General features: G+C 43.4%; 2 protein-coding genes across 2 annotated transcripts in view; both read right to left on the reverse strand.

Moving 5' to 3' along the window:
• Positions 1–18, reverse strand: part of LOC310786145 (adhesion G protein-coupled receptor D2) — a gene marked incomplete at its 5' end in the record, with an annotated part of 161,082 nt that extends 161,064 nt beyond the window's left edge. The window contains one exon of the mRNA XM_083647318.1: positions 9–18. Within this exon, the coding sequence (XP_083503444.1) occupies positions 9–18 (10 nt within the window). The remainder of the gene's footprint in view (positions 1–8) is intronic.
• Positions 19–5,980: 5,962 nt separating this feature from the next.
• Positions 5,981–26,695, reverse strand: part of kif14 (kinesin family member 14) — a gene marked incomplete at its 5' end in the record, with an annotated part of 30,031 nt that continues 9,316 nt past the window's right edge. Inside the window, 19 exons of the mRNA XM_083647319.1 lie at positions 5,981–6,897; positions 7,904–8,036; positions 10,297–10,371; positions 10,616–10,738; positions 11,198–11,350; positions 12,266–12,453; positions 13,753–13,983; positions 14,408–14,511; positions 15,969–16,078; positions 17,046–17,187; positions 18,764–18,857; positions 19,390–19,522; positions 21,225–21,371; positions 23,104–23,251; positions 23,731–23,888; positions 24,161–24,263; positions 24,624–24,808; positions 25,512–25,575; positions 25,680–25,824. Of these exons, the coding sequence (XP_083503445.1) occupies positions 6,566–6,897; positions 7,904–8,036; positions 10,297–10,371; positions 10,616–10,738; positions 11,198–11,350; positions 12,266–12,453; positions 13,753–13,983; positions 14,408–14,511; positions 15,969–16,078; positions 17,046–17,187; positions 18,764–18,857; positions 19,390–19,522; positions 21,225–21,371; positions 23,104–23,251; positions 23,731–23,888; positions 24,161–24,263; positions 24,624–24,808; positions 25,512–25,575; positions 25,680–25,824 (2,768 nt within the window). The 3' untranslated portion in view covers positions 5,981–6,565. The remainder of the gene's footprint in view (positions 6,898–7,903; positions 8,037–10,296; positions 10,372–10,615; positions 10,739–11,197; positions 11,351–12,265; positions 12,454–13,752; positions 13,984–14,407; positions 14,512–15,968; positions 16,079–17,045; positions 17,188–18,763; positions 18,858–19,389; positions 19,523–21,224; positions 21,372–23,103; positions 23,252–23,730; positions 23,889–24,160; positions 24,264–24,623; positions 24,809–25,511; positions 25,576–25,679; positions 25,825–26,695) is intronic.

Consider the following 26,695-nt stretch of genomic DNA (forward strand, 5'->3'; position numbering starts at 1 on the left):
ACGCTCACTGTTTGACATGATCGGAGTCCTGAGGTTAACTTGAGTGCTCCTCACATGATGCTCACTGTTTGACATGATCTGAGTGAGTCCTGAGGTTAACTTGAGTGCTCCTCACATGATGATCGCTGTTTGACATGATCTGAGTGAGTCCTGAGGTTAACTTGAGTGCTCCTCACATGACGCTCGCTGTTTGACATGATCGGAGTCCTGAGGTTAACTTGAGTGCTCCTCACATTACGCTCACTGTTTGAGATGATCTGAGTCCTGAGGTTAACTTGAGTGCTCCTCACATGACGCTCACTGTTTGACATGATCTGAGTCCTGAGGTTAACTTGAGTGCTCCTCACATGACGCTCACTGTTTGAGATGATCTGAGTCCTGAGGTTAACTTGAGTGCTCCTCACATGACGCTCACTGTTTGACATGATCTGAGTCCTGAGGTTAACTTGAGTGCTCCTCACATGACGCTCACTGTTTGACATGATTGGAGTCCTGAGGTTAACTTGAGTGCTCCTCACATGATGCTCGCTGTTTGAGATGATCTGAGTGAGTCCTGAGGTTAACTTGAGTGCTCCTCACATGATGATCGCTGTTTGACATGATCGGAGTGAGTCCTGAGGTTAACTTGAGTGCTCCTCACATGATGATCGCTGTTTGACATGATCGGAGTGAGTCCTGAGGTTAACTTGAGTGCTCCTCACATTACGGTCACTGTTTGACATGATCGGAGTGAGTCCTGAGGTTAACTTGAGTGCTCCTCACATTACGCTCACTGTTTGACATGATCTGAGTCCTGAGGTTAACTTGAGTGCTCCTCACATTACGCTCACTGTTTGACATGATTGGAGTCCTGAGGTTAACTTGAGTGCTCCTCACATGACGCTCACTGTTTGACATGATCTGAGTGAGTCCTGAGGTTAACTTGAGTGCTCCTCACATGACACTCACTGTTTGACATGATCTGAGTCCTGAGGTTAACTTGAGTGCTCCTCACATGACGCTCACTGTTTGACATGATTGGAGTCCTGAGGTTAACTTGAGTGCTCCTCACATGATGCTCGCTGTTTGACATGATCTGAGTGAGTCCTGAGGTTAACTTGAGTGCTCCTCACATGATGCTCGCTGTTTGACATGATCTGAGTGAGTCCTGAGGTTAACTTGAGTGCTCCTCACATGATGCTCACTGTTTGACATGATCTGAGTGAGTCCTGAGGTTAACTTGAGTGCTCCTCACATGATGCTCGCTGTTTGACATGATCTGAGTGAGTCCTGAGGTTAACTTGAGTGCTCCTCACATTACGCTCACTGTTTGACATGATCTGAGTCCTGAGGTTAACTTGAGTGCTCCTCACATGACGCTTACTGTTTGACATGATCTGAGTGAGTCCTGAGGTTAACTTGAGTGCTCCTCACATGACGCTCACTGTTTGACATGATCTGAGTGAGTCCTGAGGTTAACTTGAGTGCTCCTCACATGACGCTCACTGTTTGAGATGATCTGAGTGAGTCTTGAGGTTAACTTGAGTGCTCCTCACATGATGCTGGCTGTTTGACATGATCTCAGCAGAGTGGCGGATTAACGACTGGCAATGCGACCGTTTGGAGGGGAGCGGAGTAACCCGAGCCGCATGCTGGACCGAGGACTGTTATAGTGTGGTGGAGTCATAAGTTATAGTGTGGTGGAGTCATTAGTCCTCACAATTACACATGTGATCAGCAAGGCAAACTATGAGCTGACAAACGTCAGCACTTGAGTCGTTGTGGTTTGCGAGGCTGAAATTCAGCTGACGTTTTAGATTTAAGGCACTAAGCTGATGCTCTTGTCCAGGGAAACTTGGAGAGAGAGAGCAGGTAGGAGTTCAGTCTGGGCTTGAACCTGTGACCTTTCTGTCATGGAAATGTCTCTTTTAACCACTAAATGGAGACAGTCATAGAAACAGAAATAGAGGGTGACTCACCTGATGTATAGCCATGAAACCAAACCTGAAACATAATAACAAGCAGTTAGTTTTGCTCAATGCTATAGGTACTGTAATGTCTTTGCACCAATGACAACCAGATATGAAGAGTTTAATTTCAAATAAAATATCCACCAATGGCTGGCATGAAAAAAGTAAACCCTAAACCAGTGATATATGATATATATATATATATATATATATATATATATATACCGTATATAAAGGACCTTTAAAGGAACACTCTGCCGATTTTCAACCAGCTTTGTATCATTAGAACATCAGTAGTATATCAGAAAGCTAAACGGTTTTGAAGTCTGTCATTTAATTTGACAGTTATTGAGTGTTAAAGTGTGGACCAGTGACATCACTGGTCCACACTAACTCAAATTAATAACTCATTTACTCAAATCAACTCTCAATAACTGTCAAACTATTCATCATTCATCTAGTTTGACAGTTATTGAGAGTTGATTTGAGTTAATGAGTTATTAATTTGAGTTAGTGTGGACCAGTGATGTCACTGGTCCACACTTTAACACTCAATAACTGTCAAATTAAATGACAGACTTCAAAACAGTTTACAGTTTTCTGATATACTACTGATGTTCTAATGATACAAAGCTGGTTGAAAATGGACAGAGTGTTCCTTTAATTTATTACATATTAAGGCTAGGAACCCCCCATGTAATGAGAGTTTGTCTCTCAGATCCAAATCTGACAATGTTGTTAGATATGGTGTTGATCCTCAACGTCCCCTGGTAGTCCCCAGACCTCGTGTTGAGAACCACTGCCATAAACTACCTTAGCTCTCAAATTCTGAGACGTTTATAATAAATGTTAGGACACAGTTACCACAACAAAACTGTCCCTATGGGAATATTACAGTGATACCATGGAAGATCAAATAGGCATATACTGCATCAGTAAGTAGTCGATGGTGGTAAGATCACTATAAAGTCTCTGTTGATCACTACAGACATACCAGGCAATTCTATTGGATATAATAGGAATATTTTAAGAATACCACAGGGATACAGATTATCATAAGTGCGATGAGGTCACATAAACTCAGTGAGCAGCCTAGACATACTCCCACTCCCAGTCCCTACAGGAATATTACAGGAGTGTTGGTGATTTTATTTTCGTTGGGAAAGTATTCCTTCAGGCTACAACAACAGCTAGGCTATATCATTTGTATTTGTCTTGTAACTCACACTATCAGATGTTCCATTATTTTTACATAAAAACGACAAAAACTTAACTTTTGGGATATTTAGTGTTTTGGCTGAATTCCCTTAAAAAGCCTACATTACACTTGCCTAATTAAAAGTACAGCTAGCTAGGCTACAATAGCCTACAGGAGAGAAAAACGTGTTTAAATTACACATCATGGTGTAGGCTACTTACGAGCAAAGTGGGGAATAATAACCAGTGCATCCTAAAAACAGAAACAAGAGTATTAGAAATGAAGTGTCTGCACAAATTCGCCGGTTTACGTTATGTTGTATGATTTAAATAGCCTGCCCAGTGACCATGAGTCGATTAAGCGAGGGGGAAATGGTTTTTACCTGGGTTGTTGTGGTCTTGTCAAAAACTTCTCCCTCTCCCTCTCATTCCACTTCACCGTGCGTCGCGTCTCTGAAAGTCGGATTGACGCGTTCCTTACTGCGGTGCATTTTCCCCCAGATTCAATGAAAAGTGGAGTTATGGTTAATTTCTTCACTCGGCTATCGATTTATCCGTCAGAGGAGCCTCCTAGTCTCTGACATCAGACAGCATGGAGGGAGGATGCAGGCAGGCAGGCAGGCAGAGTGAGGGTGTAACCTGCACCGCTGCCAAGTGGGGAAAGCAGCAGAGCGCTTCCCAAAGTGCGGTTCAAGGACCTCCAGGGGGCCCTTGAGCTGGTTCCAGGGGGACCCCCAGCAAAATGAAGCATGGTAATAAAATATAGTCATTTCACAATAATTTAATTTCTCAGAGGTTGAGAATGAGAGAATGCAAGAATGATTAGGCAGAGGTTTCACTCTCCCCACCTAGGGGAGACTAGGATGGCAAACAGCTATTTTCTGGTCCTTGAAGGTCACAGAAACAAAATGAACACAAAAGTTCAGCTTTCTGGGACTTTATTTTATTTTTACAGTTAGCCTATTTATATGGGGGGAGGAGGGTCACTGATGCTCTCTTTTCAGTAGTAGGATACCGGGTTCACATTCACAGACACAAAATCATTCCCTATTTTTGTCTCAAAAAGGTGACTGTCACCTAAAGCAAGGGTTCCCAAACTTTTCAGCCCGCGACTCCCAAAATAACGATGTATGTATTCATGTATTTGTATTTCACACATTTATAGTTCACACATTCTTTAGGCCAATTTCATGTCGCGACCCACCCAGTGGTGTCCCCCGATCCCCACTTTTGGAACCACTGACCTAAAGGAAGGTGACGTAGTCTCGCTTGCCAGTCTGGCTCCACTTACTCTCACTCTGGTCTACCGGGGAAAAAAGGCTCCGTTATCTTTACAACCATCCACCGAAAGTCCCAATAGGCCTGCTTGATTTCTTTTTATTTAGGCCTGCTTGATTGCACAATCCAAATCTTCGTCAAAACTTGCCATTTTCAGCGTATACAGTTAGGTTGCTAGCTAGTGTTGTTACACAGCGGTGGACTGGAGGCATTTGAGAGCCACATGCAGGGAGCGGAAAGGGATTTCCCTTTGCTCTGACTGAAAAGGTCGGAGCCAATGTCAGAGCCAGACTAGCATGTAGCATCCCTGTGACATCACAAGAGGGAGTTCGCTTACAGGAACAGTGTCCCATGCAGTAGCTAGTGTAAAAAAAAAGTTATAGGCCTACCCCTCCCACATATGAATGCAATGTCTCCAACCTGCACCATGCTATTTCTTTAACCTTTCATTTGCTAGTGAAAATATAGAAATATGACAGAGAGCAAAAAGTGGGCCTGCAGTGCCAACCAACCCCAAGCTCCCCTAGAGTTTCTCAGATGTGAATCCCAAGGACAAAATAGGTGACATTACATACATGTCACGATGTCATGTATTGTGTGTGTCTCTGTTTCTGTTCTGTCTTTGTGTTCTAGGTGCAGCCAGCACTGATGACTGACGTGGACACCTGTGTGAGGACGAGCTATTAGTTGGCTCCTTCCTCTGCTCCCACTTTCAGCTCCCTGCCACAATTGGTACAAGCCAGGTAGGCATATTCATTTTATTTGGTTACCCCCACAAGGCCAGTTGAGTAGGAAAAGAACAGGTGATTGTAATCAAATGACAGCTGCAGCTAATGAGCGGTGTATAGTAAAATCTCAATGGGTAAAACATATTGGTAGGAAATGCATGGATCGCCATGGAAATACTATGAATAATGACATCTGATCTCATTTTTATGTTTCACGGCACCCACTGGCTGTGAGGTGCACATTTTAGACATGAAGTGAGGGAATTTGATCGTTTTTATGTGAAAGTCATGGAATATTTGGGATTTTCAACTGCTTGTCTTCCTGAGAGAAAGCCCGGCCGGAGTGGAAACCAGACTGTTTACCGTTTATCACTCTGACTTTTCTGAGCTTAAAATCAATTAAACCAGGAATGAAGTACATTCAGGTTAGGGAAGTGTAAACAGGCCTACTAGGGGGCATTGATACCTTGGATTACCAACTACACCACCTAGGGAATTCCACCCCAGGAAATAATATTCAATGCAATACTCCTTTTATATAAAATGCACACTGACGCAGATGTGCTTTCAAGCTCATAAAAAAGTTAGCCTGTAAAAGGAAGGATGCTGAAAACTGCTATAGGGAAAAATAGGTTAACAAATTTATTTGGGATGGAGGCTGGACCCAAATGCAGACCAGCACAGAGAACTAGGTATTATGAATAAGGCTTTACAATGTGATATACAAATACAGGCTTTATTAGGTTATAGAATAAAGTCATCAAAAATACAAAATGTACCTTCATAAAAAAACATGTACAGTCCAAAAATATAGTGCAACAGGGACGGCCATGTACAGCAGAGGTAAACATGATCTTTCTCTTACAGTTAATAATTTTGTACTAATGGCATTTAGCCAACGTCTATAAATCTATTAAAATCTCTACACATCCTTATTTTGATTTTCATTACCTTGGACGGCTAATATGTGGATCGGTTGCCATGTTTGGCACCTGTGTTGACACATTTTCACAATTGTGATGTCAAATGGGAGATATCAGAGCCTCTGAGAAATACTGGTCCATAACAAGTTTCTTGTTGTTCTGGGAGATTGTATTCAGCAAAGACCTTGTTCTCCTGCTACAGAAAGAGAAATAGCTCTCTTTAAAGCAGAAGAGAAGGCTGAGATAAGCTGACCAGTAGGCTAGTAGGCTACCAGCTAGTAGGCTAGTAGGCTACCAGCCATTGGCCCTTTGCCGCATGTTGTCCTCACTCTCTCCACCTTTCCTGTCTAATAATAATAAAGGTGAGAAATGCCTCTAAATCGATAAAAGAAGAGAAAATAAAAGCAGGCTGATGGGAACGTTTTCCCATTAAAGCACATCATATATGACGTGAACATGGCATGAATGACATGACTAATGTACGTATTGATCACACCCAGTGCGGCTCTCTGTCGGACGACATGCCTGAGGGGGCGGAGCACAGCTTATTGGTGACTGTGCGATTTCTGAAAGCATTCTGAGCAGTGGTGCTCTCTTTGAACGAGGTTTTGTCTCCTGTGCTGCTCTCCGAGGCGGCGGAGCCACTGCTCTCTCCTGCCCCCTGCTGGTTGACGTCATGGGACAGGGAGCGCAGGGCGGAGTGCAGCTCGTCTCGTGCCGTCGTGGCGCTCTGGAGGCAGGGCACCCCGCTGATCAGCTCGTCCACCGCCTTGGCCGAGGAGGAGATGGCCTCGCTGCCCAGGCTGGAGTCACCGCCTTTACCTGGAGAGAGCACACTTGACATGAGGACTAGCCAAAAACTGCTGCTTGTTTAGCTACTGTTCAAACAACTGCTCAATAACCATGTTGCTTTGTGGAAGATAAACAACTATCATTGTTTAAGTATTAGTGATTAAAGAAATTATAAAATAAGTAGTTCTGTTCTTTTTTAATACAATGCTGTATTATCAAAATGCCTGTTTGCTGTTTTGAAAATCACTGTAAAGCATCTTGTCCTGAAAGCTATATGAAAAGCTATCATTACCCTCGTTTACAAAAACAACTTAACAATCAAGTTATAACAGTGAAACACAGGAGTATTTGTTTCTGCTGTCTCTTTTTTACCTTGCATTTGGCTGACTCACATAATCATCATTCAATTTAAAGACTTTGACCCTTGACCCCCTATTGACTGGTTGCTTGTAGGGCTAAGTATCTGTACTCGATATCGACAGAAATCACCCAGTACCAATTACAGTAGTATTGAAACTTCTCCAGTCAAACGATACCTGCATTCCATCCTTTTTGTACACAGAAGAAAAAGAAAAGACTATGCTTGCAGCCAATCACTGCAAGCGTTCTTCGATTTAATGTGACGTAAGATTGGCCCAGTATCGCAACAGCTATCACCCATACAGTCTGTGGTGAAGTTGAGTGCAGTGTATGTGTGACGGAGTTTGCAGTTCAGCGTGTCGAATGAAGTATAGGGGGAAAAAGGTATCAGGATCACGCTATTCCCACCAGTTCCCTTCCACCCCGAACAGGCGCGCCGACCGACCAGGACACATACCCTCAATGCGGCTTCCCTCCTGCAGACACAGCCAATCGCGCCTGTATGGACGCCCGACCAAGCCGGAGGTAACACGAGGATGCGAACATGCGCCCCTCACGCTGGTAGGCAGGGGATCTACGGCTACACTACCCGGACGCCCCTACCCAGCCCTATAGTTGCTTGTAATGTTTGTGAGTTAACGGCCAGCCTGTAAATGCAGTATGAGCAGCAGCTTACCTCTGAGGGCGGTGCGGAGGGAGCAGTGCAGCTGTCTGACCGCCTGGTTGAGCTGGAACAGCTGGGCTGCGGTGCCCCCCAGCCTCTGCAGATCAGACCCCCAGAGCCCCTCCTCTGACCTGCTCTCCCTCTCCTGAGTGAAGACACACACACACACACACACACACACACACACACACACACACACACACACACACACACACACACACACACACACACACACACACACACACACACACTTAGAGCAGTGGTTCTCAAACCATTTCAAGGACCCCTAAACTGACACAAATTAAACCACGAACCCCCATTTGATAAGATTGTGTTCCAGGCTCCCTATGTAAGAAGATGTTTGCTTTTCGTTATGAAACCCATGACCAAAATAGTCATACAGTCTGTCATTGTATTACTTATAGATGGAATTATAGCAAAAATAAAGTTGCCCCGGGACCCCTTGGATCCCCCTCAAGGACCCCTGGGGGTCCCCAGACCCCACTTTGAGAACCACTGGCTTAGAGCATGCCAATGAACAATGCACACATGCTCACAAAACCCTGCGCTGTTGATCTAAGGATTTTTTGCTGAGAACACTTGCTCAGCAACACTCTGTTCCACATTCATACAGCTGCAGACATTCTCTCCTGGAAGGTGCCCAGTAAAACCACAGGCTCCGAGCCGCTTCACTGGAGCAGTAGGCCAGTTATGCTCCTTGCTCAAGGGCACATCATCAGTAATGTTTGGAAGAAAAAGTGAGTGTTCCTCCTGCACATTTCCCACACAGAAACCCCCACCCCCCCCAACTGGTCTGGATATTTCAACCGGGGACCATCCAGTTGTAAGCCCACTTCTGTCAAATGTAGGCTACTGTCTCCTAAAGACCATACACACACACACACACACATACAGTAAATGCAACTGATGTCATTGGAAAAACAGTTAGGTGATGCCTTCTTTCCTATGACATCAACCGAATGGCCTCCTTCCCAATTCACTACAGTACAACAGCATCCATCTGATGAAGCCAAACCCACAGTTCTGTATGAGCCGCACTATTCGCTCTGGCAGATAGCTGTGTAAATAAACCCAGTTTGCAGAGCAGCCTGAAATGTGATATTCCAACATCTTTTGTATTTTCAACCATTACACTCAGAAGGTTGTCATTTTCACCTACACTACACTTTGCTGCACGCCCCCCTACAAATAAAAACCCACACAAATATCAGTTTAAAACAATGAAAAAATAAAATTACACGGTTTACAAGAATTGTCATTGCACATTTAACAGAATACAACTGTGCAGTCCTCAAACAGCAGGTGAACTTTTCAAAAAGTTAAATTTTTCACCAACCTCAGCCCTTTTCAGTAGCACTGCCAAATACTAACTCAACTATAATACTAACCCCAGAGGCTCGTTCTCCAACCCGCACTGCTTCACATCCAGTTAGATGCGTTTCCAGCTGAGAGACTGCTATGGCCGCAGCAGGTCTGGGAGAAGTGCCTTGCTCAAAGACCCCTCGAAAGTAGTTATAATTCCAGCCATAACTCAGTTTTGCCTGACCACTTTTGTTCGACAACAATAACACTGTGTGGGCGGTGAAATCCCGCCGCGCGTATACACGACAATGAGCGCTTTTAACAAAAAAAGCTGCTAGTTTGTGTGGCTAAGATAACGGCAAACAAGCCTGTTAGCTGTGACTGATGCCACTTCATTCAACACATTCATTACCTGAACGATGGCCGAGGGGCGACTGAGCAGAGATAAGCCTACAGAGCAGTCGGCTTTATAGGAGCAAATAAAGGCTGAGTGGCATCTTTACCGGGCCTGCTGCGGGAGTGGGAGTGGCTATTCATCTGTAGCGTTTAAGCCTGTGTCAAGATGGGATGGGTTTTTTTTACCTTTACATATCCAGGGAAGATTTGCTGAGCATGGACGCTCTCCTTTAGCTACAGATTTTATTGAAGCTGCCAATACAGTGTCTCTGCAGGTTTCAACAAGTTAAATTCAAGACTTTTTACGGTAATTATGAATGCAATTTAAAAATGATTTCACGTCCACACTGGCAAAAAACAAGCGCAAACCTTTAAGCCCACAGCGCCACTCCCCCTACCTTCAAAAGTTGATTCCATTTGAGCATTTCGCCCACCGCCACAGCCTTAAACGCACTACCACATTAAAATGAATGGAGGACAGGTGCTTTGGCAGCATCGCCTGATCATGTGTGAATCCGGCATAAGTTAGCATTTTAAAGAATCACTCTGGGCTCTGGTCACTTGTTTTCTTTTTACATTTTATAGACTAAATTATAAATTAATTAAAAACAAACAAAATAAAAATAGAAACAATAATAACAAAACTAATTGTTGCATGGTTGTATACAGCCCTAGTTGAAACTCACCGTCATGTGGCAGTGGATGTATCTCTGGAGAGCACAGGCTGAGTCAAGCATTTGGGATTTTAGGCTCTGCAGGACCTGCAAACAGAGGCGGTAGGGATTAATGATAGCCACTCACCTTTTTTAAATAGTTAACTACATCTTTATTATTTAGTAGCTAAATTACTTGTTCATTTTCAAATAATACCATTTAATATGACCAGCGAAGGGAGAGGATGATACATCTCACTTCCCTATGTCAACTGATGCGGAAGCAGGTGGACAAAATGTCACTAGATTTTATAATCATCATAACTTGGAATAAGTTGTTGTGATGTCTTACTGGAGTCCTTGGATAGGCCAGCTGAGCTTCTCTCAGCATCTCCTTAGTGATGGTGAGGCCTTCCTCCAGCAGAGAGCAGACACCATTATTGGTCCCCTCAAGGAGAGACGTGGCCACTGACAGCTGAAAAGACCCAATGACAAAACAATCACATATTTTTGCATAGCACACGTCTCGTCGTCCCACGCTGTTATCATGTGGTCGGTCGGATGAATGGACAGATGCACTGTAGCGTGACGCTTCCTATCTGTGCTAGCATCATATGCCTGCCGCCGCCTGTCATGTTTTGCTCTTAACACACAGAAATATAAAAACTCGTCTTGTTCCATAATTCAGTTTCTGCAATAAAAGAATTGGAGCAGATGCATCCCTAAAGAAGTGTGTTCGCCCTGCAGAATATGCCGCACCACTTGAAATTGTACCTCTGCAAATCAGCAGTCATTCAGCTCCATAACGCCCCACCTCCATCCGCCATCCTCGCTCCAAGATCCACACAGCTAATCTTGCATTCTCCAGTGTTACAGAGCGGGGCTTGATTACAGCAGAGAGGTGTGGCTGCTGTGGTATTAATGGCGGTGTTACCTTGCCCGTGGCCCGGCCGCTCAGCTCGGCAGCGTTGAGCGCCGTGTCCGTCATCGCCGCCAGGTGGCCGAGCGCCCGCAACGCCGCGTCCAGGCACTGACCGCTCTTCCTCTGCGCCTCCGTCACCATCGACGTGATCTCCGAGTCGCAGCCCTGGAATTCACATTGATTCATAGAGTTGAGTCGACATAGACCGACTGACAAACGAGTTGAATTAAAATCGATATAATGCTGGATCGATATGAGCAAGCCAACAAAACGGTTGACATTGATTGAAGGGTGAGTAAGTGAATCAAAATGGCGGAGGAGGTGAAAATCTGGAGCGGGGTGGGAGGGGGGGATAGTGTTTGCGTTTAGTTGCTGAAGCTGGTGAGGAATTTTTTTGATTCACTTTCCATATATTCATGTTCTGTTCGGGGCTCAAGGTTGAGAATTCCCCTTGCGTGGCCATTTCCATACACACAGCTCAAACAGCTCAGAGCTAAGACCCGTCAATCAACACTCTGCATTTTGATTAGCCACTCGCATGTTCAAACTAGGCTAAAGTGACAATTATTTTCCTGCTCAGATATTACAGTGTGTTCACAATTATTTCATCTAAGTGTGAAGAACAAGCACAAACAGCATCAATCGTATGCCTGGAAATGCATTACAGTCTGTGATCGTTACAGATTTCATTCTTCCACACCAAAAACTGAACAACTAACAAGAAATATTTTTGATGTAATTTCCTAAATTTTCAAGACCTGGATATAATCCCAATTGCTAACCAGACTTTTACAGACTTCAGATCTGCACAGGAAACCTAAGATGAGGTCTCTTTCAGAAAAGCCCAAGTTTTACTGGTAGTTGCCAACAAGCCGTTTAACACTCATGTTCTCTCGCAAATATTTTAATGAAATATGGCACAAATTCCTAGTTTTTGCCAGCATGTGCTCAAAGTTTCATCACTTTCACTAAACAGCTTTATGTACATCCAGCTTGCAGGAGATGTCAACTGTCATACTTTAGGAAAATAAAGCCCTTTAAAAAAGAGATGCAGTTGTATGTGTAATTTTGTGTGTTTACCTGAATGAGAAGCTGGAAGAATCCTCCCATCTTCCTGACTTGGCTCTTCAGTTCCTCTGCGATGGTGTAGAGCCGGCCTGAGGAGGGTCTGACGCTGGCCAGCCACTGCATGGTAATAAACACAGCCCTCTCTATGGCTGCGGCAGCCTTCACCAGCTGGGTCTGGGCCTCCAAGTTGCACACAAACACTGCAGGAGAGACAGACACACAGTAAATCAAAAGCTCAAAATTGTGTCAACCCCTGCAATGTATTCTGGTACCCTTTAGTGTCTGATCTACAAATCAAGCTGACAATTTCTTCTTTTTTTATGTTTTATTTTCAATTTTAAGCTGACAATTTCTGACAATATCTTTCATTTTATTGAATCTGAACAAATCCGAAGAATCGGTATCTCATCCCACAACCACGACCCACCTGCACATTTTTTGTGCATTGTAAGACAAATGATATAGGAAAAACTGTTTGGGGGTAGGGAGGGGGGGCTTTCCTTCCTACGGCTGGCCCGGGTTTGAATCCGACCCATGACGCTTTGCCGCACGTCATCCTCTCTGCCTACCTCTCCTGTCTGCCTACTATCCTATCCTATAACGGTGAAAAATCCCCCAAAAATACTATAATCAAAAAAAGGGGAGAACAGAAGAAAAAGAAGCTCAGTTTCTTTTATCTAAAGCTTTTTTTGGTCACATTGTGTCATCTTAGTACTATAAGTTAGGTAGTTACTGGTAAAAGTAGGCCATGACATAGAGCAGGTCCAAAATTATGGTGTTTATGGTCACTTTACTACTGAACACAGAAACTGTTTATACGTCAAGACTCATCATCATCATATAGAGAGCCCCAGGAACGAGTCCGGAAAACATCAATGCTAACAGTCCTGGTTCTTCACTGTTTTCGCCTATGGGATTTCTGAATGGGTTTTTGGCACGATGCTTCTAATAAGGTCTCTGGGCAATGCAAGCTTAATCAAACACGAACCAGTGTTCAGTATGATAATCTTCACACATGAGGACCACTTTCATGAGTTTTTAAGCTTTTACGTGCCGTTAAAAGGGCGGCTAGCTAGCAAACGGCTAAATGAGACTACACTGTTGAGTCGACAGGGATATTATACGTCAATAACGTCATCACTTCAAAGGATGAACACGGAAATTCTCTTTCCCTCACCTGGTTCAGCCCGGGGTAATCAGTGCACAGCAGCGCACACATCAACACCAGTCCAGGTTGAGTGGTGACGTGACGGGGAAGCCTATGCGACACTGTGTGTAGTTCTGGATTAGCTTAGCACAAGCTTTTTACTTCTAGGGCTCGCATTTACGCTTCAAAACTCATGAAAGTGGTCCTCATGTGTGAAGATTATCCGGCTGAACACTGGTTCACGTTTGATTAAGCTTGCGTTGCCCAGAGACCTTATTTGAAGCATCGCGGCAAAAACCCATTCAGACAGTGAGTCATTTGTCAAAAGGTTGAAGTGTAGGCGGAGTCTCACCGTTGTCCTGGCTGTCGTCGTCCAGGCTGTGGTACAGATGGGATATGGTCTGGACCGCCGTGTACAGCAGGTACAGATCAGAGGCCAGCTGGTCTGCCACACTCTCCTCTGTCCCGCTAAGGCCACGCAGCCGGCCCACCGCCTGGCCAATCAGATCCTTGCAGATACCGGGCAGGGCGGAGTCTGAGGTGCTGGGATGGGTGGAGGGAGGTTTGGCCACACCAATCAGACCTGGGACAGACACGGGGATAACTTGGTTAGGACTTTGGATTGTGCACAAACTACCTTTTTAGTCCATTTGTGGAACATTGAGGCAATATTAAATGTTCAATTAGTCACAAAATCCTTGATAGAATCCAATCTTCCAGCACGAGGGATAGTTACAACAGATCCGGTGTACTGGTGGTAAGTATGTTGAGTGTTGCCTCGTACATTTTTTATGCCGACTACAGTATTTAACATCAGAAGCATAAATCCCAGGGTTTCTATGTTTCATTACTTTCACATCTTAAATGGATGGATATTGGATGCAAAGATTTTGTGCTAAATATGATGATTGCAGCACACGGACTACAGCAGGTCTGTGAGTATATACAGTATAATGCGTTATATAGGTGTATAAAACAACATGAAGTCATTTTGAGCGGTGCATTACCAGAGGACTGGTAGGAGGAGCCGGTGTGGAGGCTCTGGATGGGATGGACCCGGATCTCGTAGATACGCCCTGAGATCCTCCTGCTCTTCAACAGACTCCTGCTCCTGATGTGGAACAGACCGGAGACAAAGGCAGGTCAGCCACAGCTCTGTGTGTCTCGCTAAAACTTTACATTGTTCCATTTCGGGCACTGTGCTGAGTCTGACGCTCTCGTCCAGAATGAGTTACAGTTAATCGGTAACATTTTTGTATCACATCTGATCATGTTCTTCTTTTGGCATGGTCAGGTTATCAATTCTTGGCCAGTCGTGTTTGTCAAGTCAGAATTAACTGTCACTGGTGCAGTGGCGGAACCTCATTTCAGAAGTCCACTGGCCCTAAATTGACCAGAATTTCAAACCCTGTCGTCCCACACAAAAGATACAGTCCACTTTTGGCCCAATTTGTCATAAAAAGGCCACCCCCCCCCTTTTAAAGATTATTTTTTGGGGCGTTTTTGCCTTTATTAAACTGGACAGTAGGCAGCCAGGAAAGGTGGGGAGAGAGAGAGAGAGAGGGGATGACATGCGGCAAAGGACCTCGGGTTGGATTTCGGGTTGGACGCGTGCTACAAGGTGAGCCACAAAAGGCCACCGTTTTTTAACATGCACAATTGGGACAAAAGGAGAAAAAAGTGTTACGGACACATGAAATAGGGGGGGGGGGGGGGGGGGGTGGTCTCCACAACAGCAGCTGGTCTACCAAGACAGCTACCCATTATGGCTGTGGCCACGCCCACGGGGCTCAGGCGTGAGTTTGATGCAGGCAGAAACAGAGAGCGGTTGAAAGGGAACAACGGAGCCTGTGCCATGTTTCATTTGGCCGGGCCCGCTGTTCACTCAGGCTCCACCAGGAGCACCAGGAACATGCCTGACAGGAATAATAACAGCGGGATAGGAAAACATTGGGGGTTACTCGTGATGTTTGTACTATGGTTGCAGAGTGTGTGTGTGTGTGTGTGTGTGTGTGTCGTAGAGTGGGAAACACAGGAACCCTTGCTGCCCTTTCCCTTTCTAAACTCTTGGCCTGGTCTTCGCACAAATGAAATTATTAAACACATGAGAGGAAAAAAGGCGGAGGGAAATATTCTGTGGGTAGCAACTTCATGTCAACTTTTCAGAAGAAGGAAATATAAATACGAGGACTTTGTGAAAATAACCAAAATCTTCTAAAATGTTTGACAAAGGCGATTTTTCCGTGTTCCATTCAAAAGCCTTTGGACTTTCCATATTCAGCCTTTTGCCCGACACATTGTTCACATTAAAGGAATACCAGAAGCCGCGAGCTCAGTCTCGGGGGTTTGAGCTCCACATGAGGTGTAAACACTGTCCATCCAAGCCTTTGACAGCAGGGTGGAAGAGAGCTTGGAGAGACCTTCCTGTGCTCGAAAGGTCACAGGTTTAATCCCCAGCCATGTGACCCCTTTAGGTGTCTTTGGGCAAAACACTGAACACTTGCTGTAAATGTAATTTAGATGGAGGGATGGAAAGATGGAAGAGAAGAACACGAGCGGGATAATTACCTTCGGCGTGAGAATGAGGAGGAGGAGGAAGCAGAGGAGGCAGATAGATCTTGCTCCCACTCATCCTCCGGGTCGTAAAACACATCGTCATCTTTGGAGGCGGGATCCCCCTGTGGAGGGTCAAATACTGCTGACTATCCCACTCTCATTTACTCAGCTTAATGCGAAAAGCAGGCATAAAACAGGCCATATTGGCCTGTAATAAAACAGCCATGTTGGCCTGTAAATGAGGTCAAATGCTTGGGAAATTGGAAATTGCACCGGGGCGTATGTCAGACTCTGCATAATGGGGAACAAGACAGGCTGCGCTTGGCTCTAGTTCAACAGGAAATATAACTTATTAGCATAGCGATCAAATCAACCCTAAACAAGCCAGTAAACACAGAGTTTGAAACGATCTACAAATTGTGTTTGTAGTTTGTAGATGTTATGCGATTCAATTAACCTGCCATCCTTGCATCATGAGAACCACAATGGAAATAAGTCTCTGACATTGTGACATCCTTGATTTCACCTCAATTGAAGGCTGTACTAGTAGGCACATGTTCATGTTGGTGACTACAAAGTCACCTCGTGAGGCAGCTGGTTTGGCACGAGAACAAGCTCATATTCACGTGACAAATCCATCTTGTCACGCTCCAATCTATTGGTTTGAAATCAGAGGAAGGAGGCGGCGGTCCTAACTGGTCGAAGTTAGCCCGTGATAGATGGTTCCTCCAATCACCTGCCAGGTATTTTTTGAAAATGCCAGCCCCTTTTAACTGGTTTCCAAGATCAAATTCCCAGCATCAGGTTAACTCCAAAGGGCAGTGAGAGTCAGGAGACAGTAGGAGAAATTTAGGAGACAGTTTGTATTTCACTCTTATGTTTCAATTTGCCAGTGCCAATGGGCAGAGAAGTGTCAATACAGCACACAGAACTTAATTTGGGAAAATTCACAGGATCCCAATTGGAAGGGACGGGATGCTTGCTGTTCTCTGTCGCAGCTTCACTTTGTGATTAGGGCTGATAAGAAGACAGCTGTCTTTTTACATCAACATATTCTAATCCTATGTGTAGTATTGATCTTAGGCTAACCTGGTCCAGCTCCCTCATGGCAGCCATTTTGTTCTGGAACTTGTCCAGGCTCCAGAAGGTGGAGATGCCCAGCTTTGTGTTTTGGAGCCGGACCTGGAGCTCACCACCTTGCTCCAGGTTCTCTTTGTCAGAGCTTCCATTTCTAAAACAGAGGGGAGTCAAGGGTTAATGCCAAAGTGACAATGCATTTAAATGGTCAAGCTTGAAATACAACTGCAACTGAAGAAAAGCCTTGTTCCAAAATAAGATATCTGTCAAGTTGATAAATAAATACTGACACTGACACCTACTCTTACAAAAAAAGGGAGCAGAACGATTATAGCATGATGGAAGTGGAGAATGAATTTCATTTTATTTTGTACTGCCCATTGTATCATGACTTACGAGAGATACTATTTAAAAAAGTTCACTCCCCTGAGTTAAACCTGTTAGATTTTGAAGAAGGTGCCATACTTGAATTTCTCTTTGACAACATCTTTGCTTTTTCCGAATATATCTCTCATGCGTGGGATTGGAGGAAAAAGATGACATATGATAGATAATTCATATATTTTACTTAATACACATTGTAGTTAAATCTGTGTTTTGCTGCTGATGCCGCGTGTGCTGTGTGTGTGTTTGTACGGTTTTGTATTATTCATGCACCGTAATAGATATGGAAATAACTGTATGTTGATGTGTCTGATAATCCCATGTGGGATGGGTCATGTAAATTGTCCTGACACGTAAATAAAATGTTCATTCATTCATTCATTCATTCATTCATTCATTCATTCATTCATATAGCAGGTATTGTCAGTCCTTGCTTGAAAGAATAAAAAACATTACTTTTGCAGATATTAGACATAATGAATGAGGATCTTCAATTTTTCTTAACGATTTCCTCCTGAAACAGTGTTTTGGGAAATACATCTTTTGTTTTATGAAAAGATTTGCCAACCTTGAGAACAGGAGGAGCCCATGTGAAATAGAGGAGAATCACCAAACCCAAATGGCAATAATGTCAGATTGACATTAAAAATGAAAAATGTGCTCCCCACCCATGAAATATGCAACATTCCCATGCATTTTAATTTCGACTCGAAGATATTGATATATTGCAATATGGGTTGGGTCTACCTGATGGAAAAAAATTGGGGGAACCCCCTGCTTTAGACAGTACCTCCTCCTCGACATACAAAATGGCTCCTGGACAGTCCTGCCCTTGTGTCCGCGTTTCAGTGGCATCATTTTGAAAATGTTGTATTCATGTGTTGTGAATGTACTTCGTTTCACACGTTATTACTGATATTGAACGTATTCTGCCTGGAGCACCTTGGAGTTTTACATCCTGAGAACCGCAATGCAAATACATCTCAGATAATGTGACATCCTCAATGATTTCATTCATACTTGATGTGTTTTTTTTAAACTGTTAAATACATCTGAATGTAACATGACAGCCCAATATAGACTATAGAAGAGTATACATATATTTTGTCTATTTCTTTCACTTTTAGCGCACAAATCTACAGGGATCTGTTCAAAATAACTACCGGTAATGTAAAAAGGGTAGGTGTAATAAGCTAAGGTCAGTATAAACTTGCTTTGCTTTTGTCACTGCTTCAAAAGTAATGACTTGTTATTGTTTTATGCAGCATTTATTTACAGTGTATTTGAGTTGTACAAATTGAAGATGACGGAAATAAACGAAACAAAACAATGTTGTCTTTTCATACCTGCTGAAGACGGTGCTTTTTCTCAGTTTGGCACTGATCTTGTTGGCCTCCTCAATCATCAAGGACAGCTTCATGGCATCCCACTGTGGAGGGACTACAATGCAGAAATTAAACAGATCATTAGCTTCACCTTAGCCAAGAGCCCTGTTTTAGAGACCATTGCCAAATAATTCTGAGAGTTTAACACATTCACTGCCAGCCGTTTTTCAATACTGTAGTTAGCTTCTGCCAGAGGGTTTTTTTGAGGATTCTGGCTCATCTTTCAAGAGCCAAGGATTCGTTTCTGTTAGGATTTTGTGAACACACAATATCTCAAAAGAATTTTTGACGAGTCAACTCGCCATTGGCAGTGAACGTGTTAACTGGGAAGCACCGGTGGGGGGGGTTGTTGTTACACAACATGGAAAATCCAAGTATTGTCAGATAAGTTATCAATCACAGAAAATTATACTAAAACAAACAACATTCAAATATAGTCTAGCCTTCCCAGGCCACCCACCTGGTACTACAAACAGGATAAAACAAACGCAACACGTAGATTAATTTCAAAATACTATTTTATATGCCCTGAATGTTCTTTATGATTCATAACTCTATGCGCTAGATACCAACTTGGAAACTCTCACCGTTTCTGGGAGTGCGGTTTTCCCTCAAAGCCTTTTTGTGCTGCATCTCCTCCAGCTCTTTGCTGATCTTCTTCTTCTCCGCCTCCAGGGCTTCAACAATCCTCGCCTGACGCACATGGTGGTCCTCCATCGCCTGCATAGCATCATGGTAATGCACATGATATTAAGAATCATCAGACAGGAGATCAGCAGGCCAAAACACCCATCTTGCCTAAAAATAACTTCCCCAGTGACCGACCACTTATGCATGAAATGGGCGTCGCTATATTTGCTTAAACCTATCAAGGTCATTTTAGATCATCAGGAATCATGAGGATGAGCAAATGGAGGAGAATAAGTCATTTATGGTCATTGGAATAATCCAGCCTGACCGTTCCAAGGATCAAGATGCGGAAAAATGGCAATTGCTGATTGAAATAACATGCAAGGAAAAGGGTTTCTACATAATTTTCTGTTTTCAAATTCCATATGTTCCACACCTTTAGAGACCATTTTCTCTAATTTATTCAATGTATTTTTCCATACTTTCCAGGCCTGCATAGCAACATCATAGAATATAACGTAAAAAAACATGAATAAATCAAAATGTTCTTGTTTGATAAAGGTGGCTTTTATCTCTTTCTTCACAAGTTTTCCTGTGTATAGCAACATTATGTGAATAACTCATTTTTTTAAATGCATGGATACGTGGATGGTTCTGCCAGATTTTCCATTGCTAAATATCACAGATCTTTTAGATCTTAATTTATTGATGGGATTTGAGAATAGGGTTAAATGTGATGAAAACTGATAGTGGCTGGGAAATATGACTATCAACTTGGTCACATCATCTAGCTGATCTTTACAATGACGGCGGGGGTCTGTCAGTGAATGATGTGTATTGAGAATCAAGGACATCCCCCCCTGCCGAGACTAGCACCATGCTTCTTCCGAGACATGCGCAGTTGCCAGCCGCTTCTTTTCACCCGACAGCAGGCGCTTCACTGGTAGCACGTGGGAGGATCACGCTATTCCCACCAGTTCCCTTCCACCCCGAACAGGCGCCCCGACTGACCAGAGGAGGCGCTAGTGCAGCGAGCAGGACAAATACCCTCAATCCGCCTTCCCTCCTACAGACACCCACCGATCGTGCCTGTATGGGTGCCTGACAAATCCGGAGGTAACACGAGGATGCGAACCTGCGCCCCTCGCGTTGGTAGGCAGGGAATCTACCGCTACACTACCCGGACGCCCGAGAATCAAGAACATCACAAAGCTTTCCAAAATCTTTCCAGCAACTTAAAACAATGATCTTTTCCAGACCTGGGCTCTCATTTACCAGCCTGTGCGTAGGATCCCTACTAAGGATGACCTAAAAGAATGACTAACCTATCCAGTGACTGCGCACACACCTGCATGCGATTTCCCTGTTTAGTTGATAATCAGCCTCATTTATGTGTCATGGCTCATGTGGTTATTGGCATTGACCATTTATGGTTGGATTGCAGCGGATCCACATGTGGAATGTCCCAGTTGGACTGTGATTGATAACGGGATAATTGCCTGGAGGAGGTGTGGGTACTTGTCTCCCAAAATGTGCTTAAGAAAGGGACACAATTGACTTAAATTATTTGCCGTAAGTTGTCTTGTTTACTTTATAACCATTGTTCATTATTATTGATTTTTTTACATCACTACTTTTGCGTGGAATTACTTTGCAAGACGACACGAGATTGTGAAACACAGACAGTCGCCGGGCAAGTTAGTCATAGTTTTTGTAGGGATTCTAGGCACATATTAATAAATGAGACCCCTGGAAAGGAAACATACTATTCCCTGGTATTGTTCTGGCTCACCTGGGTCTCCATGTGCAGGCGGAGGCGTTTTTTTTGGCTGTCCACCTCCTGCTCCAGGCCCAGCTTGGCCGTCTTTAGCTCCACCATCTGGCTGGCCACTCTCTGCTGCTCCAGCTGCTGGACACGCTTCCGCTTGCTCTCCTCCTCCTGGAGATGAGGGCAATCAAAATCAGAATCACCTTAAGTGCCAAGTACAATAACTGTTTCAGTGTATTAAAGGATGGGTTTTCCGTGGGGAATATGAATATATATTAAATCTCACGCCCCTAAGGTTTTCGAATCCGTTGAAATTTTTGAAATTGGAGGTTTACTCACAGAGATATCAACCGAAATCCACTCTGTGTGTGGGGGGGGGGTGGTGGGGGGGAGGTGCGGGTGCGGGGACTCGAAATACTACATTTCCCACAATGCACTGGGCTCGCGTGGCCTTCGTTTTTATGCCCACCCCTCAGGCATTTGGCTGATATCAAACTCCAGTAGGTGGCGGTAATGCACATATATGTTTGCCAACCGCCATAAAACTCAAAGAAGAAGAAGAAGAAGGCTTCGACAATAAAATATACAAAGAACAAGAAATAAATCGAAAATAAAATTGCCTCCAAATTGCACCAAATGTAAACGGTAGTATATATGTCGGGAGATGTCTTCATAAAAAAAATTTCATGCATTTTAAGGCATTTTCGTAGGAGTTACGCGCATCTGATGTTGTAACTATTTTCTGTAAAAATGTGTAAAAACGGGTACATTGCTCAGCGTTGATTTCGTTACTTCAACCCACCTACTACTAGATGTAAAATTTGACGAGCTTTCCAATGCCGCCAGTCCCGTGTCGATTAGTGCTTCCGTTCCCGAGATAATGGTCTCTTTGCAAGGAACTATGGGAAGCTAATATTAGCTACAGCAGGCTAGGCGGTTGAAAAGATGGCTGCGTTTTTGTTTTGGTCAAGGCCTCTGAAGGGGCGTGGAGGACCTCTAGAGGCGGGACCATGGCCAACAACAGTTGTAGTTCATAGGTGCACGACTTCCGCAAGGCGGACTTAGGCCAGATGACGCGAAACGCGTCGGCTGGCCCAAAAAATATGTGAGAGATGCTTGATATCTCTGGCAGTGAATATCCAATTTCAAAAATTTCAACGGATTCGAAAACCTTAGGGGCGTGAGATTTAATATATATTCATATTCCCCACGGAAAACCCATCCTTTAAGTGATAAAACATCAAAGCAGAGTCATTACAATCTTGTATGATCAAACATGATGCTGAAAAACATATGAGACACATCGATAAACTTTGCAGAAGAGTTAAAAAGAACCAATATGTCACCCAAAAAAACACATAGGAATTGTACAGGAATTTATGCCAGAGTTTCACACTGCATATTAACATACATGGTATAAGGTCAACAAGACCCCACATACAGTGTAAAACCTACTAAGTAGAGCAGACTGCACCTGCACAATGTGCACACCATTCAACTATAGCTGTGTGCATTCAAGAAGCTTTGCAAGCAAGACAGCTACATATAAGATGGATAGTTTTGTAGCAGCGTATTCACAAAAAACAGTACTTTGGTATTATTACTTGTTTTGTTACAGATTCACTGGGGATCACTGTAGACTACAGGGACAGGTTAGAAATGAAGCCTAATATACGCTTAAATTCCTAGATTGTCAAAATTACATGCCACCAACATTAAGGAGTCCAGCGGTTAGAAATATGGTGGCTTTAGAACAGAAATCACAGGATTCTTTAATCATGTGCCCCTAAAACTACGGTATCGTGAATGGTGGAGAAGTGCTAGGTAAAGACATGAAGACAAGGAGAAAAGTTGTTGTTTTCTCCTTGGATTTCCAAAAAGGAGAAGCGATGTTTTAGTGTACCAGCTCTCTCTGCAGGCCTCTGATGCGGTCCTCATAGAAGGACTTCTGCTCTGTCAGCTCCTTCTGGGCAAGCTCCTTGGCCATCTGGATTCCCTGCATCATCTCCTCCTTAGCCTTCACTTGGGCCTCTTCAATCTCCGCCTCCAACCTGGGACACACAAAGTTGGATTTAAGGAAAACCACCGAAATAGACCTATTCTGCAAAAGCTGATATTGCTTTAAAAAAATGACGTCTTTCAAAAACTCCTAGGGTCGTTTTTCCTTCACTGAATTTTGAGTTATGAAAATGTGATCCGCTGACATTAGCGAATTGCAATGCTCTGACATGAGTGAATTTCAATGCCAGAAGTGTTGAGAGAATTTTATGGACAGTCAGTTATGTTCTCATAGATTTTATTTCAACCACAATGACTTCGCAGGATTGCAATTTCCTTCATCTTGGGAGTTCAGAGAAGTCAAAACTCAGAGCAACTAAAAAGAAAGTCTTGTGAAATGTTAATAGAACATTGCAGGTTGTTGCAGAACAACCTTGTGAGCTCCTGACCATTAGTCAAGCTCTGACCAATCTGAAATAGCTTTGAAAAGGAAAAAGAAAGCCCTTGTTCTTGAACGGTCCTTTGCACTCACTGTGCTCTTTGAGCAGAGAGCAGCTCATTTTTGGCAAATTCAAAGTCCTTGTGGCCGTCACCGGAGTCCGTCCAGCAGGACACCCGCTTCCCAGACTGCACCTCTGTCGGGTGGTTGAAGCGGAAGTAGTGGTTTCCGCCCAGAATCACCCTGTCGCCCTAGAAACCACAGACACAGCATCAAACAGACAAATTATGTTAAATTAATTCATAAACTGCTTTCAACAAACAGGTTCATCATGCATGTTTAACTGATAACAAATGACAAATAGACAAAAAAGGGGAACAAAGCAAATTGTAAGTTTCAATTATAGAATTTGACTATGCATTATTAACTAATGCATAGTCAAATTCTATGAACTAATGATTAGTTCATAGTTAATATGACACTAACCCTCAGTAATGTAAGCATATATTTTTGCTGTACATACATGGTGCAGGACAGTGGATTCAGAGATGAGGTTCCCATTAACAAAGGTCTTGGCGTTTTCCATGGGAGTGATGCTGACAGTTCCCTTGATGTTGAATATGACACTGAAAAACCCCAAGCACACACATTTTTAATTGAACCAGGCATGAAAATTACATGAGAAGGTTTTTACCATGCTAACGTATTATCATTCCTAAAGTGATGTAAAATAACGTTGTTCCTCAAAATATAGAGAATATTATGATAATCAGGATTAATAATGAAGTCAACAAAATACGTGTGCCTATCATTTTAGCCATAATCTTGCAGCCTCAGTTCTCATTTCACTGACCCTCAATTCAAACTAATAGTTACATTAATCAAGTTTAAAACACATAAATTCTAAGCATTAGGATGACACTTGTTGAAGTAAATGTAAGTATCTGTGCCATTGCCCTTTCCATGCTCCCCTCAGCGGTCCTCACCAGTGCTGCTCAGCGATGAGCGCCCCTTCCAGCTGGATGTCGTGGGCGGAGTCAGACTTGTGCTTGCCCACTCGGGTCTGGCCCTCCTTGATCATGTAGAGCAGCATCTCCGACAGCTGCGGGTCCTCGTTCAGGTTCACCAGGTTGGGAAGACTGTTGTCCACTTTGAACGTCACGCCTGCTTTCTGGAAGACACACAGAGCAGGAAATGTTCAGATAAACATATCTTTCCCCCCCACCATCTATTTTTTTCTTGTCTAACATACAAGACTATTCTAGGGACACAGCTGTTTCAGAGCACTGTTACTTTGACCATAGCTGCTATTTTTAACCCTTTCTCCCGCTGTGCTCGCGATTGGTAATTTCTCCTGTTATAACCTCCCCATTTCCACAAGTGATACAAATTAAATGGCTGTAGCGGGCTTACCGGTAGTTTTAAAGCCAGAGTCAAGTTTCTGGTATCGCCTGAAACCAGATGACCGAAGGCATTCATTGGTACCAACATCATGACATGCTAGCTTGTCGGCAAGGGGGCTAAATAATGCTCAAATTTAGGCTACATTTTGGCGAGGGGTCCCTTGGCCTCTCACCTCAAGATATCTGAATGAAAATGGATTCTATCGGTACCCGACGAGTCTCCCCTTTACAGATAAGGTAGCATTTTTCGATAGGGCGCATTTGCTGATACCCCATACAATCTCCCTCTTTTTCACAGCCTAATGTTGGCAGGTATGACTTTGACACTTGACTGCTTCTAATGTTGGTGACTTTACTGTAAATCACTTTGGATGAGGGCCAGAGCTAAACACCTCAAATGTAAATCTACGGTAAATGGGAGTTAAATAACTGAGTGGAAAAAGATGCTGAACTCTTTCAAATCCAAATCACCTGCAACTCTTTGGTCTCCTCGCGTTTCCGGATCTCTGCTTGTTCCAGCTTCTCTCTCCAATCCCTGTAAAATAGAGGACAATAGCTGGTGATACAGATGAAGAAAGTCCTGATGTCAGCATAATCTGAGTGGGACTAGCTGGTGATACAGATGAAGAAAGTCCTGACCGTTGTGCCTCAGCCATATCTCTCTCCTGCTGGCACAGTTTGTTCCTGAGGCCGACGATCTCCTGCTGGAACAGCCTGACCCGCTCCGGCTCCACGCCCTGAGTCCTCTGAGCCGCCCGCAGCTTGTCCACCTCCGCCTTCAGCTCTGTGACACACACACACACACACACATTATCCACAATGCTATCAATACAGCTAAAAGAATAAACAACAAAATGTATGTCATTTAAAGACTCTCCACTCAAACTTTTTTCTAAATGTTTTTCTTCTTGTTCCTACAGTTGGATGTCTGAGCTTCGCTGTGCAGAATGATGTTTGTGCAGATTTGACACTACAAGGCTGTTTTGACATTTGCTGCTGAAAGTGGAACGTTTCTCTGTGCTCACTGAAAAGGTGATTCTCTACAAGGCATGATTTGTGACATCACAAATACTTGAAGCCAATCCTTGTCCAATATTCAGCAGTTAAACTTGAGAAAACAACAATATTTGCATATTTACAGATTTTGGAATTGCTAATGGGGGAGAAGGAGGGGAAGTCATTTTAAGGATTTTAACAAGATTATTTAACCATACCAGACACAATTATTAGTCAAAGTAGAGGTTTTCTATACATCTTTACACATTACTTTAATATTTAACAAAGTTAAATATTGAAGGAGATAGGTAATACATAATGAAAGTTAAAAATGTAAATTACATTACTAAACAATGAATAATACTAGAAATCAATGCAAGTGAATATGAAATAGCAGTGAAAGGTGAGTATAATAATATAATAAGCATAATAAAGAGTGAGACATGCTTCACACAGAAAGAACACTTATAGAAAAGCGGGCCTAGAAAAGTGCATTTTAAGAAGTGACTTTAAAAGAAGGTGCAGGAATATTTCCATTGGGCCATTGACCTTCCAAACAACACGGCCTATTGGAGAGGATTTATGGAGCAGCATTGACCTGATATGTGAATTTTTGAGGCGCATATACGTTGAGCATCTCACAGTGATGGCTGATGTGA

The sequence above is a fragment of the Poromitra crassiceps genome, assembly GCF_964638095.1.
Source record: "Poromitra crassiceps genome assembly, chromosome: 12".
Lineage (NCBI taxonomy): Eukaryota > Metazoa > Chordata > Actinopteri > Beryciformes > Melamphaidae > Poromitra > Poromitra crassiceps.